The sequence below is a fragment of the Zonotrichia albicollis genome, chromosome 1 (genome assembly GCF_047830755.1).
Source record: "Zonotrichia albicollis isolate bZonAlb1 chromosome 1, bZonAlb1.hap1, whole genome shotgun sequence".
Lineage (NCBI taxonomy): Eukaryota > Metazoa > Chordata > Aves > Passeriformes > Passerellidae > Zonotrichia > Zonotrichia albicollis.
In genome coordinates this window covers 45,991,518-46,011,457 of record NC_133819.1, presented here as the reverse complement: position 1 = coordinate 46,011,457, position 19,940 = coordinate 45,991,518, and the positions used below count along the sequence as shown (strand labels likewise).

Genomic DNA, 19,940 nt, shown 5'->3' with positions numbered 1-19,940 from the left:
TTAAGTCTGTGAATGTTTTGAGGGGAGGAAGGAGAAAGCAAAACATCAGATATCACTCATCCATGTGCACATCTTCACCAGACTCTGATATACACAAAGGTGGGAGCAAATCTGCCTCCCCAAAAACTTTGATGCTGAAAACAAAAACAAAGTGGAGGATATATTTCTTGAGTATAAACATCTTTCTACATCCAATTTAGTGATCTTCATTAAAACTGAGGAATTGTGGCATGGAGAACTGATCCAGCCTGGAGGAAGGAACAGTCCTTTTACAAGGACTTTGAAACAACGTGCCAGAAGTTTCTTCGACAAAAATGAAGCATGGCAAATTGTTTCAATTAGCAACACTTAACACATAAAAGGTGGTTTTTGTGGTTTGGGCTGGATCCATTTCTCGTCTTAAGGAATTGCTACACTGCCGTACACAAACCAGGCTTTATGCTTCTGGGCAAGATGGATCTTCAAAGACCCAGGAACCGCTTTGTTCCTTGCTCCATTTGTGAGTGCATTTTGTACACAGATATGTGCATTTGTCCTGGTACAAGTGCTGCAGTCACTCACAGCTGAAGAAGGATGCCATGATGCATCCTGTCAAAGATACTCAACAGAGCAGCACTCGCTCAGCACACAGCACTCTTTTAAGATAGGAAGCTAGAAAAAATGACCTCACTTTCTGAAAAGTGCTTTCTCAGAAGAAAACGAGATAAAATGTTTTGGCAGTATCCTGTCATCTTTGCAACAGAGCTATTTTATTTTTTCTAACTGGAGATTATTTATTTGAGAAAGTATTGTTTAGAACCAACTGAATGTTTATGTAAAGTATGTGCTCCCATTTTTATTTCTTAATTTTTTTTTAATTTTTGAAATAAAACTTATTTTTCATTTCCAATCGCATCTATTTAATACTTAGTTTCCTTTAATATTTAATTTATTAAATTTATTTTGTTTATTTAAAATTTTATTTTCATTTCAGTTGTTGGTTGCTCTTGTTGGTTGCCATTTCTTTTGGAGTCTGCATCCTCTGGTGGGTTGGTTTGGGTAAATATGGGGAGAGGTAAGGTGGCACTTCTCTTTCACCTCCTTAAATTAAATTGGGACAGGCTTGGGTGTTCCTCAGGAACCTTGGGAATGGTTTTGCCTGAAGGTGATAATCACCTTTGCCACTTGCATGATATGGAAAATATCCCGTACTGGTCTTTACCTTAAGGGCTAAAAATGGCAGACAGAGCCATATAGACACCTCCCTTCCTACATGAAATTAATGGTAGCAAAGCAGCTGCTAATTACATCTGTAAATCTAGTTTTCTGCACGGGATAACCTGTCCTTAAATGAGATTCATCACTTGGTCTCAGGAGTATGAACTGCAGGCTCTTAAGCCATATTGTTTTAGTATCTGCTTTAAATTCATCATTGCAAATGCTTTTCATTTAAGAGGTGCTGTGTGTTTTTTTTTAAATAAAGGAGAAGCAATGTGTTTTTCCTCTCAGAATGATACTTTAATTTAATTGCTGGCTTCTGGAAAATGTAACCCAGGAACAAATGCACAGAGGTGCTGCTTTGCAATACAGGGTTAATTTCAATGGGGGAAAAAAAACCCCTACTGCTCTACAGTTTAAGCTGCTAAGTAGAGTTTTGCTCCCACTAAATTCTGCAGGTGCACTGTGGGCCATGACAGCCTAAAGCTTTCAACTCTGAAGACCTGGACACCCACTGGCAGCTTCTCCTGAGGCAAAAACTATCAGTTAGGCTACTTGGAAAAACATCCCTGATATCCTCAGAAATGAGGGCTTTAAAGAAAAATGCAGTGATAAATGTTTTTGTGTAAGAATTATCATTTTAGTAAGAGGCTAGCTCAACAGCTTGAATCTTTTTAGATTTCACATTTGCATAGTAAATGAAAACTGTTCTACTTTCTGCCAAATCAAACCTGTTTAGATACTTGTTAATTCCTTTCACAGCTGAATGCTTTACCCATTCAAAAGCTTATAAACAGTTAATAGATTTTAGGTTTTCCCAAGTTAGTTTCTTTAAGTTAATGAGAGTTTATTTAACAGGAGGCAAACCCTAAAAAGTAACCAAAGGTCTAATAAAATATTCTAGTATGATTGTTTGGTGAACATTTTATAGGTTAATCTTTCAGAGCAATTAAAAAAAAAAAAAAAAAAAAAAAGAAGCAAGTAATTAGATCTTTTTCTCTAATATCTCTTCTCTGGGTTATTGAAAAACAAATTTCTAAGTACCTTAAACCATCTCAACAGGCCATATGGGTTCAAGTACATATCTAATATATCAGAAGACAATGTTTTTTCTTGCCAAACATCTCAGGAAAATGGGCAATTGGCCATATACCTATGTATTCTGAAATTTTATACATTTGGTTGGTCAATTCTGCAGGTCAAACTCTCTCACTTTTCCTCAGGTTTTTATGGTCACCCATTTGGGTTAAAGGACAAAATACAGCTTCAGCTGAAAAGAGTTGATGAATTTCTGTAAGAGTGCTTCCCAATACAGCCTGTGGGGAATCTGTGCCCAAGTTATGGCTGGGAAAAGAGCACTTCTGCACCTAAGACAGCTCAGCTCCAGAGGCTGAACCATGCATCAACAAATCTCCAAACACCACTGAAAGATGGATTTTTGCATCACCCTCCTTTCTTTTCCTACTGTTGTATTTTCATGTCTTGTCTGCCTTTCTTCCCACGCTCCCAATCAACAAAATTCAAGACAGAGGTCTCCAGAACTCAATTTTTTTTGATGAGTGTTCTCTCAGTGTTGGGGTGAAATACTAATAAACCTCTGTCTACAATATATTTCTTACTCTAGCCTCACCTGAACCTGACTGGAATACAGCAAAGCTGCTGTGTGAAGTTTGGTACTGCAAGGTCCTCAGGTTTCACCACAGAGCAGCCACAAAGCTGCTTCAGTGCTGAATGAAGTGGCAGTACTTGAAGTAGTTGACATCTCAAGTAGTTGGAGAGGTACTTGGGAAAGCATTAATATATGTAGGGAAATCTCAAATTAGTCTGGAAAGTACTGCTTCTCTTGACATGAATGACCTCTTGTATAAGTAACACCTAATTACACACCAAATTAGGTGGAAGGGTGCAGAACAGCAACCCAGCTCCATGAATGGTGCAGTGGATCATATCTCTACCAGTGACCTTTCTCCAAGATGCTTTACAAAATCTGTGCTTGCTTCACTAACGCTGACTGTAGCAGAAACATCTCCAGCCATTCACACTGTCCTTTAGGTCATGACTCGGTGGCTTTCTGTCCTTGAGGAGCAAACCAAAGGAGAATCATTCCCCTTCCTGCCACCTTGAAGGAGAAAAAGATGATGAGAACAGTGCATCCCTTCACTCTTGAAGGCTCAGGTATCAATTTTAATTTTTATCATTGAGCTGAAACTTAGTGCTTGTTCTGAGGTTAGAGATTTTTCCTTTATGTTTCCTTTCGGAGTGATTCCACCTCATTCTGGTATATCTTATTTTAAGGTCCAGAGCTTTACAGCCATAATGTCTGTTGCTTTTTTAATACACAAATTTAATGCAACTTGGAAGTCCCTGTCTCTGGAACTATCAACTTTAATTCCCAAGGAGTGTGAGTTCAGGGCATTGGGAAAGGGCAAGGAGAGCAGGAAAGGAGTTGTGTTGTTGGCCCTGCAGGGAAGGTGAGAGGATGGCGACCACAAGGCTGTATCTCACTACTGAGCTCTGCCTCACCCCATGCAGCTGTTCCTGAGACTCAAGACCTTCAGGGTCTCCCCAGCTCCCTCATTAGCACATGAATCAAAGGCTGAATATTTGCTTTGCTCGCTGCAGTGTGGCCTTCGGGGCTGTCTGCTCTCTTTTTTTAATGGACATTTATCACCTGATCAAAGTCATGAGGTGGTTTTATATCTGGCTATGAACACTACCCACGTCTGTAGTTTCAGCAGGCTTAAAAATAGGCTACTCATAGAGGCTGGCAAACAATTTCTCTGAATGTTTAAAAGAAGGCAAAGTTAATGACGATTTCTGGCGGTTTTCAAGCTCTCCATATTTTATCTGTGTGTTTTTCCCTAGTACTATGCTTTCAGGAGTGTTCATCTTTTCCCCAGCGATACACTATAAGTACTTGCTGTGTTTGCATTCTTTTGATCTTTTTTGGTGCATACATTTTAATTTAGGAACAAACCCCACTAATTGTTGTTCCTTTTTCTGAAAGCAGTTCAGTTTCCAGGCTGGGTACAAAACTTGTCAGTCACTCGCTGTAGGTACACGGCACCCCACCCACACAGCTCCTTCCAAGTCCTCACTCTTCAATGGAACCAATTGTTTAACCGTGTTTAATCAGTGCAATTCCTGGAGGGTTTCCTAAAATTTGACTAGCTTAAGGTCACTTGGAGGCTTGGCTTTCTGCCCTGAAGTATTGTAGAACAAAGTGTGAGAGCTACCTTGATAAAGGTGTGTTGCAGGTGGGACCTGTGCCATTGCCCATCTCCTGGGATCTGGGTCCCCCATGTCAGCATGGCTTGACACTCAGGGGCTTTGGATCAAAGCCTTCCCAGTGACAGACAATGTCCACATTGCACATGAATCCAAATGAAATTCAAGCTGCCCTTGGACTGTTCTGCTCTAACAGTAAAGCAAATCTTTCACTGTGGTTGATCTGATTCACATCTTCATCTGTGCACTCCTGAACTGAGCATTTGGATTGAACATTTAATATGAAAAAAATACATAGGTTTCATTTTCCTTTTGGTGATTTGATGGAGTTTGTTTCCAATTTCCTTCTGGTTGAATAACTAAGTGAAGTTTCAGCTCTTGCCTGCTGATCACACTTGGCAGAGCAGCAAGACCTAGTTAGTATCTAGAGCTCTGGCAGCACTACAGTGTAGAAATCACTTCCCACAAGGGATTATTTTATTGGCTTTCTTGCTAACCCTGTTCTGTAGGAAGGCGTTTACATGACAGCCTGTCCATCAGGTGTCTGAGGTCAGCTGTCTGCTCCTGAAATCCCTGTTTTTCTCCTGTGACTGCAGAAGAGGAATAAGTTATGTAGGATCCCTTGCTCAGTGGCTGTGTTTGCACAGAAGTTGAAAGAGACCTCTGGAGATCACTAGATTGCCCCTCCTGCTCACAGCAAGGTCCCAGTGGCCAGGGCCACATGTCCAGTCAGGCTTTGAGTGTCTTCAAGGATTGAGGCTCCACAGTCCCTCTCAGCAACCTGCACCAGGGTCTGACTGCCCTCACAGACAAAAAGGATTCTCTTCTCTTTAAGCAGAATTTCTTGTGTTTCAGCTTGTGCCCATGGCTCTGTCTTCACTATCCTCTCCATCAGGCATTTGAGATCCCCTGAGCCTTCTCTCCTCCAGGCTGGGCAGTCTCAGCTCTTGCTCTCTGCTCACACAGAGTTCCCCAAATCCCTACTACTTCCCTGCACTCACTTCACTAGGTCCATGTCCCTCCTGTGCTGGAGAGCCCAAAATTAGACCTGGCACTCCAGATGTGGCCTCACTGGTCCACACAGAAACAGGGCAAACCATTGAATGGCAGAGACCTCACTTTTGGGATCCTTGTTAATGGGTGTGATAGAAATAGAAGTTACTGACACTGCAGTGGGAAGCCAAGCTGTCCATGGGGCATTTCTGCAAAGCAGTAGGGGTTGTAGCTTTTATTTCCCCTCCTGCATTTTCTTTTACGAGCTGCTGTACTTCCCGAACAGTACACAGCTTCTTGAGAGCTGCTCTCCATTGCCAGGCTGGCAAGCAGCTCAGGTGTTGTGTTCCCTGTCTCAAGCTCAGGGCCAGCTTTCTAAAAGGGCTGAGACCAGAGCAGCCACGTTCTGGGATCAGTAGCTGGCCTCACCTCTTGGCAGCACAGCATCCTGGGTTTCTCTTTCCTTCCGGGAGGGATGCTGCAGGCCCTGGGGTGCCTCGTGGCTGCTGCCAGCTTGGATGGCCCCAGGCTCCAGCACAGCAGGACAGGGGAGTCACAGGGAGGTGATGCAGACACTGACCTGTCTGCACAGCACAGCACAGAGTGGAGAGGCTGCTGGGTATGAGGCTAAAATGGTTGTGATTTGTTTTCAGCTGTATTTGGAACAGTCCCCAGCTGCTACCTTTGGACTCCCTCTGAGTGCTTCTATATATAAAAGCAATAAACCATCTTTGTTTTGTTTTGTACACCACAGCTTGATATCCTATCATCTATCCCCAAGGAGTTTATTTTTATGCTCTCCATTAGTTTAGTGACCTCCCCTAGCAGGTTTATATTTATGCTCCCTGGGGTGTTTTGGTTTAGCTTTGTTTGCTGAATCTCACAGATCTGTGCTTCTTCCCTGTCTATGGTGTCTTCCGAGATGGAGAAATGTGACTTGAATTTAGCTTTTTATTTTATTTGTCAAAAGAGAGACTGGCAGTGGAGTTCAGTGCTTGCACAGGAGCAGGAGTGAGCAGTAAAGGCAACAGGAATCACAAGACCCAGTGGTTCAGTGGCAGAGGAGATCCTTCCCTTTTGAGGTTCATTCCACCAAAGGTCTCACTCTGTAGCCACAGAGGTGGGAAGTGTGTTCCCTCTGTGCCAGGCAGGAGCAGAGGTGCTGAGAGGCTGTTCCTTGCAAAGGATGACAGGGAGAGGGTGCACCTCATGTGAGAGAACATCTGGTCTGAGAAACACCTGGGCTGGGTGGGCATGCACAGGGAGCAGGGCGATGGGGTTGGGTCTCTTGTTAGGACTACCCAGTGCCACAGAAATGCTCAAGGCCCAAAACAAGCTTTTGGCTCACAGCCCCCAAATTCTTACCCACCCCTGCCTACCCAGCCCTTTGACTGAAGCCAAAAGCAACCTGGCTGCTGAGGTGTGTTGCTGAGGTGTGTGAATTGTGTGCTGTTCTGGCCCTTGTGCTGAGAGACTTCAGAAAGGCATTACCTGTTTTATGGCAAACCATTTCACTCTGAACCATTTGGGCTTTTCCTGGACCTTCAGGGAAAGACCTGGAGCAGGTTCTGAGCTTCTGGACCAGGGTGAATTGGGGTGGGAGCCATCAGTGGGGTGGGCTAGCACAACTCTGTTGAAGTCAGCTGCAGATGGGGTAGTGCTGAGGGAACTCCTTCTGTAGGCTCACCGAGTAACTCCTTTGTTTATATAAATAGATGTGCATTTCATGCTTCATCTTTCCTCTGCTGCATCACAGAGCCACAAGCAGCTAAGCAGTGCCACCAGTGGCACAAGGTCTTACACAGCATCTTCTATTTTTAATAACATGAGGTTCATTAGGGATTGCAGGCATCACAATACATTGTTTCAGACATGAACACTTCCACATTTCCTTTTCCTCAGGGAAGAGCTGAGGTTTCTTTCCATTAGTCTGCATGCCTTTGGTTGGGACCACACTTCATGGACAGCAGATGTTCCACTCTGGCTTGAGTGCCAAAGGATTTATTGGAAGATCCAGAAAGTGATGCCTGTTCTGGCCCCCAGCAGAGGGACCACATGTGCTCAGGACAGTTTCCCTACGGAGGCAGCCAGTGGCTGTCCTCTGTTCAATCCCTCCATCTAGGCATTCCCTGTGACCACAAAATACAGGGTTGGACACAGAAAATAACATTGCTGTGGTAAGCAAGGATGAGGAATATTCTAGAAGTTCCTCCTCTTTGGTTTTTCAAAGAAAATTTGTAGTTCATATTGTACAGTAAGAAGAAGATTGTAAGAATAACAGGAAACTTACAAATGTGGCACTGAAACTACAAGGTCAGTTTTGTCATCCTAGATCCAACAAGTACAGCAGGGGCAAAGCCACACTTCCTTGTGCTCCTCCCAGCTTCAGAAGAGCAAAACATCTTTGAGGAATGATGCTGGCAGGAGTTTAGCTTTGTGAAAATAGAGAGCAAGAGAGATACAAGCAAGAAATCTGCTGAGAGTGACTTGTTATTTTCTAGATTTGGCAGATTAACTTCTTCATGTCCTCTCTGGGAGTATCCTTTGGCATCCATCTCCATGGCTCTTTTTCAGATTCATGCTCCATACCAAGATGGTCCAGCTCCAGCACCCACAATTTCCCTGAAGCTCAGCATTGCAGGGTCCAGGGCTTTCACATTGTTCCTCTCTCCATAAAAGCCCTCAGTTTATTTCTCTGACCACACATTTGTGTTTTAAGACCTTGTGGTTTATGACCAGTCAGGATTAAAGCCAGCAATGCTTCCAGCATTGCTGCTTTGCCTTCATGTGTATCTCAAAACATGGAAGGAACATCTGCCAAAGGAACTAGAGGGTTTACAGTGAGACAAGCTGGCTTAGTGTAATCATGACCTACAGCAGAGAGTCTTGGAAAACATCAGGAGCAGGGTCCAAAGTAAAGCTCACTGAAGGGCTGTGCAAAAGAGACCTAACTTCACATGCACTCCTGCAGCACTTGAAACTCCACAGACTGGTGTGAGGCACTGTCTTCTACATGGATGGTCTTCTCTCCTACATGGGATGCTGGAGAGGAGGAGGATGGAGAACTGATCATTGCGGAGGAGGTGGGAGGCAGCCTGGGAAGGACTGGCTCCATGCTGGGAGCTGAGGTGCCATCTTCCCCAGCACCACTCGTGCTGCCAAACAGGGCTGAGGGAGGGATCTTCCTGCTGGGTTAGCTTGTAATTCAGAATGAAATTTCCCAGCAGCAAGGGAGGAAAGGAAGGAAATCCTATTTTCCTATAAAAGGATTCCCTGCCTGTATCCTGTGTATGACATGTGACTGGGATGATAACGGGGCAGGAGGGGGAGAATCCTATAAAGCGCATTACAGGGTGGGAGGCTCTCACTTCCTGCTCTTCCCCTCTGCCTTTATCTCCAGCCTTCAGATATATCCCTGGATCTGCTCTGAAGAGAAAGACAAGTAGGAGAAAGACAAGTAGAAGAAAGCCAATCCAATCACATTGACACAACTCCATTCCTTCAGCAAGCTATAGAGATATTTTTATTTTATAGTCATTGGAACAGCGGAGAGTTTGGCAATAGTGACAACCTCAGAAGCGTGCACTCTGCATTTGTGGGTGTGTGTGTGATTCCAGCTTGGCTCAGACTTGATGGCTTGGAAGACCTACCACCATGCAGCTTTTAAACAAAGCAGCACACTGGAATACCTTTCCCATGGGCAGGATCCTGTCTTGACACCTCCAACCTGGAAGGGCAGGGCCTGTGACCCAAACTGGAGGGGTTATTGCCAAGCACTGGGCTGAAAAGAATCACTGATACCTTTTAGCCAACAGCCAGCAAAGCTCTGTTAAGCTGCCAGGGTGACCTGCACTTCTTTCCCACCATTGCTGGGGAGTTTTTCTGCTTTGTTTTGCTTTGGGTTTGTTTTTGCTTTTTTTGTTTTGGTTTTTTTTACCTTAAACCTTTTCTCAGTAAAAAATCACTGAGGTCAGACCTTCAGCTGGGCATGACTGTATTGGCACAAACAGTGCTCAGCAGATTTATGTTTGCCAAGAACCAGCAAAGACTGGACTAGTTCATCTGGATTCCCGTCATATGAACTGGTCAGGTCATTCCTGAAGCTGCTGGAGTGAGTTGTCCTGGAGCTTGTTTTCAATATATAGTTATTTTTATATAGTAACATACTCCCTAAGAGTGTTACATTTGTATTATTTATGTAATACACACATCTTCTATTTCTAGTAATATTGTTGGCTAACTATTCTCCAATCTTTGCTGCTTTCCCCTTGATACTGCTGCACAAATAAAGCTTTTGATGGGATTTTTTTTTCAAAGGACCTGGCAGTGGGTCTTACTCTCCCATTGAAGTCAGTGGAACTGGCTTCTGGCTGGTGAGAAGAGGATCAAACATGCCTGTAACTTGCTAATTCATTCATACATGTAATTTGAGCAGCTGGTACCCTACCAAATAAGCCCAACTGCATCTCTCAAGGCAAAGCAGGAGTAGCTCCCTCTGCTTGCTGAGACAGGACCTTGATCCTCACAAGACTGAACTGGAACACTGTGAGGAACGTGGAACTCTCATAAATTGCTGTCAGGGTTTATGGGGAAGCAAAACAAGTGAAGAAAGCAGAAACTGCCTATTCTGGTGTCCCAAGAAAGCTCAGCAAAATGGGAAAGGACACTCCAGAGTGACAGCCCTGGGCAGCCGAGGCAGCTGTATGCTAGGCTGGACTGCTGCACTGGTTCTTTGCTGGAACAACTGAGCTGTCCTAATAAATTCCCTGTGTAAAAAAATATATATCTATAAATCATGCCTTGGGAAGAGTAGTGCAGCTGCAAACAGGGCTGGATGAGGCCAAAGGGAATACTCTGGGGCTCTGTGACCCGGCAGCGAGCCGCGGCGACGCTCTTTGCAAAGGGTGACTCTACTGAACACGCGCATGAGGGTGTGCGGATGGAGGCGAACACACAGCTACAGCTCCATCATCCCGCTGCCCGGGGCGGCTCTGGGCTGCTGGGCAGGGGGGAGGCCCTGCTGCTACACGATCATGAACTGGCAGACGTAGGGCAGCTGCTCTCGGCACCTCTTGTCGAACCACTTGCCGTTGGCGGTCCCCGACAAAGCCGCGCAGTTTTCCAGCTTGCCGCCGTCGGGCTGGGTGGTGATTTCAGTCTCCCAGTTCTTGTAGCGGATGGGGCTGCCTGTCATGTCGACCCACCTGCCCTCCGTGGCCATGTCGTTGAGGCCCAGCCAGAGCTCAGCCTCGGGGCCGATGCTCCTGCGCATGTACTCGTAGAGGGCGTCGTTCTCCTCGCCGCTCTGGGGGGCGCTCAGCGTGCCGCCCTGGGAGATGCAGCTCTCGCTGGCCTCGTGGTATGTCTTGGTCTCCGAAAACGCCAGAAAGCATTTCAGATTAATTTTGGTGCCTTTCAGGCAGACTGAGAGGTTACCACACCAACAGAATAAAAAAGACAGAAGGAGAATTTGGTTTTAAAATGGTGCCCAGGAAGAGGCGGCAGCAGCAAATGCAGCAACCAAATGCCAAACTTAATTTCTTAGGTTGCACAGTGACCCTTAGCAGCACAGGATTCCAAGGGCCCCTTTTCCTCCCATTCAGGGTGGGACACAGTCATGGAGACGTGCCCTCCCCCTCTGCAAATCACTGGGTGAAATGGATTTTCAGGGTGCCCCTGCCACCCTTCTGGGCTCTGCTGGTCCTGGGGCAGAGGCACAACATGGTCCTCCCGCCCCTTCCCCTGGCCTTGTTCTTCCCCAGCCAATGCTACTCCTTCTGTGATGAATTTGTTGGAAATATGGTTTGTCATGGGCACTGCCGGGTGTTGGAGTGTTTTGGGAAAAAGCTTGCATGCCAATTAAATCACCTTAATTACGCAAGATGAAAAAAAGAGTCTTTTTTAATAAGCTTTGATCAGAAGCGTTGCGCTTGCATAGCTTGAGGTCTTCAGAGGAAATTTCTACTTGCTTCTGATTTTGGTTTTAAGGATATCAATTTATTTTGCTTTTCTTTAATCTCTAAACCTTAAGAGTGCAGGGTACTAGGGTACTGTAGCCAAACAATACCTAATCAGAGCCACACATTAATATCCAAACCAATTACTTCTCAATGAATGTGAGCTTGGAACTAAAGCCTTGATTTTGCTTGTGCTCCTTTTCTTTTAAGGAGAAAAATCTCCTTAATTTGCATTTTCATCTCATTTGTGCTTCACGTTTTGCAAATCCTACTCCTACTGATGCCAGTGGAGTTTGCACAGAATAACTATGGAGCACATCTGGAAGATGGACATTTTGGGACTGTCCTTTGTGTAAGTTCAATGAAGCAGGACTGCCCTGCAGTGCACTTCCCTGGGCAATACCATGGTATGTAGAAGAGACCAGGTTGTCATTTCACTGGGAGTGTAAAAGAGTAAGGTGCATTTGGTTAAAGCACAGACTAATCCAGATCCTATCCCTCCACTTCATAAAGGAAAATGAACATCTGGGTTAACATCATAGGAATATCCAGATGGGAGGCACATGAAGAGGGGAGTCCCACACTGCACAGCTCCTGTCATTGACTGCCCAAGGAGGTTCAGCAGCCCAGGGGAATTGCAGAGACCCACACTCTGCTTTGATCCCCCAAACTCTCTCCCCATGGTGGGCTTGTTGCTGTATGATGCTTGGGCATCTCTCTCATCAAGACATGTGGAGCAATTGCTGCCACTCCTCTCTCAAAGTAAAAGTCATCTGTTCTTCAGCAAGCCCCTTACCTGTCTGGAGTGCTTGCTTTTCCTTCAGTAGAGCAACCTCCTGAGAGATGTTGTCAATCATGGCCTTCAGGTCTTCAATCATTTTGAGGCTCACACCATCTGTTGGAGAAATCAAAGAAAGAGCACAAATATTGGTTATATCCCAGGGGAAACAAACAAATCTGTTCCTATCATCAAAACTCCATGTTTCTTTGCCCTCAGAGAAGGATAAATAAAAGGAATCCACAAAATCAGCACCTGTGTCCCCTTGCACATCCATCAGAGTGTCTCTGTTTGCTTGTCAGCCTGGTTCCACTATCAATTACAACCTTGTTTTCCTGGTTCAGGTTTTGGGACTGTGGACCTCATGCATCTTCCAGCTGCAGGGGTCACCCTTTGGGTTGGCAGTGCTGGGGAGGGGTCACATGCACGAGCACTGCAACGTGCAGGCTTGTCTCTCTACCCCTGTGTAGGGCAGTCATTGGGGATGTGCTGCATTGGAGTCAAGCTCCCAAAATGCAGGAGGACACCCCGGCCTGAACAGAAGTCCTGACACACACACAAAGGTTTTGTGGGCAACTGTAAGCTAATGATGAACAGGATTTTTTTTTTTTCAGGTTCCTCAAAAGCATGCTCTCTCTCTCTCTAGTCACAGCACACCCTCCTGGCCTCCCTTAAATACCCTAACACATGATGTTCTCTGTGTGCACTCCTGGCTGCACCCACCTCGTGTCTGCTGTCACTGGTGGGTTGGTAGGAAAGCACTTTGCTGACCAGGAGGAAGGGGCTGGAAGGGCTGCAGGTCCTACCTGTACTAGATCTGCCTCTGCACCACCAGCCACCAGCCTCTGCCCACCAACCACACCATCCTTTGGACCACCACAGCTGCCTCATCTCTACCTTCATCACCCCCAGTGCAGGTACCCAAACAGTGTCCAGAGCTGCTCTCCTGCTGTGAGAGGACACCTCTTTGGCTGGAGAGCTGGCTCTTAAAGCCTACATCTTGCTAGGTGTGCTGCTTCTGCAACAGCTCCAACAGTTATTAATCAGTACTTGGATTTCTCCTAGATAGGAGCAAAAGGACCATTTACACCTTGAAGGTGGTGGGAGATGGGACATTGAGGCTCTTGTGTGCATCTAGTAGTTCTCATGTTGAAAGCATCTAGTGGTTCTCCAGGGCTGAAAGGAAAGGGGACAGTTTGCCATGAATGCAGTAGGAAGAGCTTCCCTTGAGGGCCAAGGAGCTGAGACACCAAGGCAGGCAAGTAGGGCAGCAGCCTGGGTGCAGGTCAAAACCACCAACCCAAGATTACATGGTGCCATGAACATGAAAACCAGACACATCAGGAGGAGGGCATTACTCACTGCTCAATTAACTCTACTTTACTCATTGCTCAATTAACGTTACTTTACTCATTGCTCAATTAACTTTAATGGATTCATCTAACACTGAGGCACTAGATATTATTTTGCTGCCTTTGATGAAAACACTTTGTGGGAAATGGCTAATTAATCATGGGGTTTTTTCCCCATGCAAGCCTGTCTTGCAGCAGAACAAATGTTCTAAGGTTTAAGTAACATCCAAAGGTCATGGCAGGACACTGGGGCATCTCTTTATGGAGTTCCATCTGGATTTGCTGGTGGGTTCCCACCTTGAGGGTCCCTGCCATGAGAGGTGACACGTGTCTTTGATAACTACCCAAGAGCCCTGTCCCTTTTCAGTACCTCATTTCCAAACCCTGGGCCACAAGACGCTCCTGCAGCACTGCATTCACTGGGATATCTCACAGAGAACCAGGACTGGCTGAGTCACCCTTCAGCTATAAAATGAGGACCACAGCTACATCAACAGGCATTGTTGTCTATTTTATTGCCATGGGTTCTTGTCTCATTGCTGTCATTTCCTCAAGGCTCACCTCCTGGAGCCTGGGATCAAGCCTGTTTACAGTCTGGGTTTTCTGTGATGGAAGCTGGCACACTGATGATCCTGTGGGAGCTGGAGTGGGTTCCTGTGCAGGACCAGGAGCAGCAGGATTAAGCATGGACAGAGGCAAGATCAAAAGGAGACTCACAAAACTATGGGTCAAAATAGTCTGTTGGCTTGAAACCCCGGCCAGGAATGTATTTAAAGCTACAAATGGGAACTTCCACCCCTTCTAATTATATGTTGAATAACAAACAAATCCCTCTGTACTTAATTTTAATGTCTTAACTACTCCTGTATGAAATTTGGATATTTATACATGTTTCTTAGCTTTGCCTGGAGATCCAAACAGCTTTCTGTCCCCTAGAGGAATGAGTATTGCTCTGGTTCACAATGTCTGTCATCAAAGCTCTCTGGCCACCAGTATTTCTTCCGACACCAAGCACTTCTTCAAAGGTATGAGGTGGAACAGTCAGGTCCCATATTGCGGTCTGTCCCTGGATCAAAGAGGAGATTGAACACACCCACACTGGATTTACAGCACTCTAAATGTTCAGAGGCATTTTCAGGGAAGAGCACCCAGCCAAGAATACACTGAAATTTTGGGCAGTAGGTGGCATTAGGCGAGAAGCCCAAATTACTCCCTACCCACTGAATTAAGCATCCAGACTCTTACTTCTGTCTCCAGTTACCTTAGAAATACACGTCAGAGCTATGCAAAGATGCTCCCGTCCATGATGCCAGCACCCCACCACACCTGTGACCAAGGGGAGCCCCCCAGGGCAGATGTCTGCACCCTCCAGCCATGGGGTGCCAGCACTGCCCAGGCAGGGGTGCCAGAGCCTCCCTTGGGCATTCTTTTGGATGAGACCCCCAGAGCTGCCAGACAGGAGCAAATCCCACCTGTATCCAAGACACTGGGGCTCAGGGAGAGTTTGCTGAGCTACTGCATTTGGAACAGTAACTGGGGAGTACTTTGGGGGGCAAAGACACAGCAGCAGGCAAAGTGAATGTGCTGTCTCAGCATTTTCTAAATGCTGTGGTTTGGCTTTTTCATGTTGAAATAGCATCATTTTTCATTTTGAAGCAGATCCAAACATAAGCAATAATTTAAAAAAAAAGAAAAGAATTTTTTTTTAAAAAAGCCAACATAAAAAGCTTGGCTTAAACCAATGCTTTCTTTTCTAACACTTGTGGTTTGGTTGCATAGATTAAAAATAAATCCAGCCAAAACCACCAACCCTCCAGTGGCTTTGCTATTCCTGACCCTCCAAGGCAAAGTGCAGGGATAGAACCAGGATGGGGGTACTGGATGCCTGGATGAGGATGAGATGGGGCCATCCTGCCATTGTTCAGAGCAGAAGTGGCTGAATCCTGGCCCCTGTGGTGGCTGGGCAAGTATGCTTGGATGCAGAGGTGAAGAGGAGCTTCATGGGGGGTTTTTAGCACTTTTCTCCCTCTTCTCCTACCTTCAGGCATTGATAAAAATCTGAAAAATATTAACCAAGAAGTACTGGAAATTTCCAGTAAAGGCAGGGCAGCTGAGTCCCTATGGAGCTGGATGGGACTGATCAAAAAATGACAAGTTGCTGGGTTTTCCCCTTTCCTCCACAGAAAACACGACCTCTCCTTTGAAAAGAAATTCACTAACACCTGCCACCACCTGGTCCCAATGGCTTGATTTTCAGGACACCCCCCTCCAAAGTTTTTAAATGAGAGTCAAATTTTCCTGTCAAAAAAGAGATTTTTCTCCCACCTTTTTGTCACTAATTGATTAGAAACAGCAGTTGCAATGATACCTAGTGAAAAATAGGATTTCTTTAAGAAATGTCTCTCTCCTGGTACCTCCAGCGAGTGCAGTGCGTGCATGTGCCCTATATGAGCCCAAGGGGGTATTTTTTGCTCTAGAAAACAGTCAGACTGTTTTCTCCGTTATTCCACATCCTGCAGAATAAGATGTGGAATAAGCAGCTAAGTTTGTGAATTCATAGAAAGATCTAATGGGAGAAAAGGCAGAAATTTCTCAAGGATGGAATCTGACAAAAATAGCCACTGGGTGAGTGTAGACAGCAGCCTGGCCAAGTGGATTCCAGGGATGCTTCTTCCTTGCTCCCCACTTCTTTCCAAGTAGGAAATGAAGGAGCAGTCCAAGCCCAGGCAGCTGTGGCTGCACACATCAGGCAGGCAGGCAAAGCTCACATGCTGCTTCCTCACCTCACCTGCCTTCTCCTGTACCTAACGTGCACTGAGCCAAGGATGGGACAGGAGGAAAACAGGAGAAGGGAAGGAGATACAAACCCACTAGGGAATAGAAAACCCAGGCACTTTTGTGTGTGCAAGCCTGAGTAGCTAGAGCTTGTGCCCTATAAATACACCCGAGGCCAGCGGTTTTAAATTAAGAACCCTGCTGATGCTTAATGGTTTGGCTATTTTCTGCCTGCTCTTACCTCCAAAATTGCCTGTCATCTGCCACTTACTTGCTTCTGAAAAATGAATAAGAAAGGGTGAGGGGGTTATAGAAAGGGAGAGTTTATCAGAGGAAAAGCTTGAGATGAACCTTAGAGGGAACACGGAAAACGCGTTCCCTCTGACATTCAGACTCAGCTGTCCCAACAAATTTATTCAAGGTGGGGACCCTTCAGAACCGTCTCAATACCCTCACTATTTTACAGAAGACCTGCACAATCATTCCCACGGAGGAAGGGGAGAAAGAAGCTTTACTAGGTTTTAGGAAGTTTTTTAATGAAGTTTCACTAAAGCACTGTTAAATGGCCAGACGAGTGGGCTGACTGCACCCCCCCAAGCTCTCGCAAGGAAGCTGCCGCTGCCCCTTACCTTTCTTGGAAGCCGCCGGTTTCTGCCGGGCTTTGCCGTTCTGCTGCTCGGAGAGCTGGGCGAGGGAGAGGAAGCAGAGGAGGAGGAGGAGGATGCAGGCTGCCCGGAGCGCCATGCCGGTGCGAGCGGAGCTGCAGCGGCTCTGCCCTCACACAGCCGCCGGGACAGCGGCGGGAGGCGGGAATGGCTGTCCCAGAGAGCTCCCGCTGAGCCCGGGCCAGCGCAGCCTCCCGGCCCCGGGCGGCTCCGGCCAAGGCTCAACACCTCCCTGAGGGGCCGCAGCTCTTAGCACGCCGCTTGTTTTTGTTAAAAAGAAACAACAAACAAAACAAAAAAACTACAAAAAAGGGGGATGAATGTACCGACAGTCCGCTAAGCTAAACATGAGGAAAGGCTGGGAGTGTAGCTGGAAGGATTTCCTGTGGCTTTTAGCACAACGCCACGAGTTTGATCTCATGTGTCAGCGATGGCAACAGCGAGGCCAGGTGTGAAACACCAACAGCGCTTGGGTGGCCGAGGGAGCAGAGAGGGGCCGCCTGTCCCCGGCCTGTCCCCGCCTGTCTCCGGCCTGTCCCCCGCCTGTCCCCCGCCTGTCCCCGGCCTGTCCTCCACCTGTCCCCGGCTGTCCCCGTCCTGTCCCCGCCTGTCCCCCGCCCCTCAGCAGGGACGCCCCAAGGGATGCCCAGGCACCAACAGGGCAGAGGGGGCAGGTAGGGGGACTGAGCACCCCAGTTCCTTGCTCAGAGTGTAGGGTGGCTCTTATCCCTCTAAAAAGCAGTCCCACTGTGGCTTTGGTAGGGTCATCTTGCTGTCATTGCTTCTTCATGGGATCTCCCGTGGGACTTCGGACCGGGGCACATGTTCCACGAAAAGCCATTCTCCTCGAGGCCCCTTTGCACATTCCCAGCCTGACTTCTCAGGCCAGCTGGGCTGTGCTGAGCAGCTCTGCAGCCTAAACCAAGATCACTGCCTGGTTTTTTGGGTAGTGTGGTTGTTCAGCAGCTGCAGCTCAAGCAGGTAAGTCCTTCCCCACAGGAGGAACAGCAGCAGTTTGAACAAGTGGAAGAAATTCATGTGGAGGGAGGAAAGATGGGCATTTTGGAGAAAAAAGTGCTCCAGTCATCGGCCATTGACCTTAAAACTTTTCTGATAATTTAAGGCAAGATGCCACCCAGCACAATGTGAACATCTAGAGTTGTAGGAGCCTAAAAGGTCCAAGATAAACAGACCTGGAAATGGAGCTGCCAATGAGTTAGATTGGCAATCACTGTGTTATCCTGCCTCACATTTCTGCTGAATAAGAAAAATCCTGCCCTCATGTCCTACCTAAACAGTCCAAGCTTTTGAAGCATGGGAGGAACAGTTTGGTTTTCACTGCTCTTTATCATGTGCACCAACCCTCACTCAAATTTAAACTGGAAAATACATATTTTGGGGATTTACTGTTCTCCTGCCTCGACTATCCCAAAATGGGATGGATGGAGCCCAAGAGATGCCAGACACCTACATACACACACATTTCCTTTCCTTGAAACTCAAAAGTACTGTTGGTAGGTAACTCAGTACCTCCCAGTTTTCCTTGGCTACAGATATGCTCACCTGCCTTTGCTTTGATTAATGTGCTGCCAAGCTGGAGAAAAAACCAAAATGCTCCCTTTACTGCTGCCCATGAAACAGATTGCTGTGGAGTGGAGTCTGACAGCAATTCCTAACCTCAGATTTCCAGTCTGGGACCAACTGGAGTGTTGCCCATCTGAAAGGCACCCACCAGAAGGGCAGGGTGGCTGTGCATTAGTCCCTGAAGAACAGGTCTGCACCCAAGGAGTCCCCTCCCTGCACCATCCAGCAGGTCCTGTGCTGGATGCCACCACTGTTTTTCTTGAAAAATGAGGAAAAGGAAAACAAGTAGACTCAGAACACTTGTCTCCAGCTGTAACACTATCCACAGGGGGCTTTGCCCCAATTCTGTTCTGTGTAGACTGAAAATAAAAATCCTTGACATTACAAAAGCTCATAAACCCTGGCCCATCCAGCTAATGGGAGCAAGCTGAAGTGTTGCTGCATTGGATCCAGCATGAGGATACTTGAGGGAACAACCATCCCCTGCCCAAGCTCCTGCTGAAGCCAGAGGTTCCAGTTAAATAATGGGGCTCTCAATGGTCCTTTGCTTTTGAGATCCCGATGATTCACACTTCTTATGTGAGAGAGATGTGGGAAGTGAGTAAAGGTAATCCTTTTTATTAGATGAACTAATAGAACTGGAAGTCATCAGGAAATACTAAAATTATGCCAAGAAACCAAGGTTTTGTCCATGACTTTTAACATCTGTGCAATTATAGATTTTACTTCCCAGCAAAGGCACTTCAATCCCTGGTTTCAAGCCCAGACTCCTGGTTAGAGAGAGAGCAGCTCCTGTTAATTGTAAGGTAACTGGTTTGAGATGAAAAAAAGAGGGCAGAAGAACCTGTGCTTGTGGAAACCATTCCAGGGCCGCAGGGAAGCAGACAGAAAAGTTTACGTGGCTTTGGGAAGCCCAGTAAGTAGGCTGGGATGCTGAATTTGGAAGGCTTTCAGTTAGCAAAACAGTAGTTGGAATAAACCCACGAAAGGAAGCTGGATGCTCCTGGCAGCAATGCAGACCTGTGATTTTGTGCCCAGCTAGGCAAGGAAATGGGCAGCAAGATCAGAGGCTGTTTTGCTTTGGCTCCAAGGAAAAGAGCAGGTATGGCCAAGCCAAGAAATGAGGCAGCGCCACTGCACAATGGCTGGAAGGTGCAAGGGTGGACTGGATAACAGCATTCACACGGTCATTATCAAGATCAGCAATTACCAGAGTTGGCCTTTCAGGGCCAAGTCACCAGTTCAAAGGCAGGCCAGCCCAATGCTGAATGATGCCAGCTCCTTGCCTGAAGCTCCTCCTTCTCTGGGAAGGCTCCTGCCGGCCCCACCAGCACTGACAGCAGAAGTGCAAAGGGAAGGCCCAAAAGCATCTTTATTTTTGGGGCCCTGCAGCTCGGGGGCCTGGTCCATG

General features: G+C 46.6%; 1 protein-coding gene across 1 annotated transcript; it reads right to left on the bottom strand.

Moving 5' to 3' along the window:
• Positions 1 to 9,271: 9,271 nt before the first annotated feature.
• On the bottom strand, positions 9,272 to 17,188 carry CLEC3B (C-type lectin domain family 3 member B). The gene is made up of 3 exons (XM_005485845.4): positions 16,910 to 17,188; positions 12,172 to 12,270; positions 9,272 to 10,842 (listed from the first exon to the last, which is right to left on the bottom strand). Exons 1-3 carry the CDS (start codon positions 17,022 to 17,024, stop codon positions 10,442 to 10,444), a joined length of 615 nt encoding a protein of 204 aa, XP_005485902.1. The 5' UTR covers positions 17,025 to 17,188; the 3' UTR covers positions 9,272 to 10,441.
• Between the last annotated feature and the right edge of the window lie 2,752 nt (positions 17,189 to 19,940).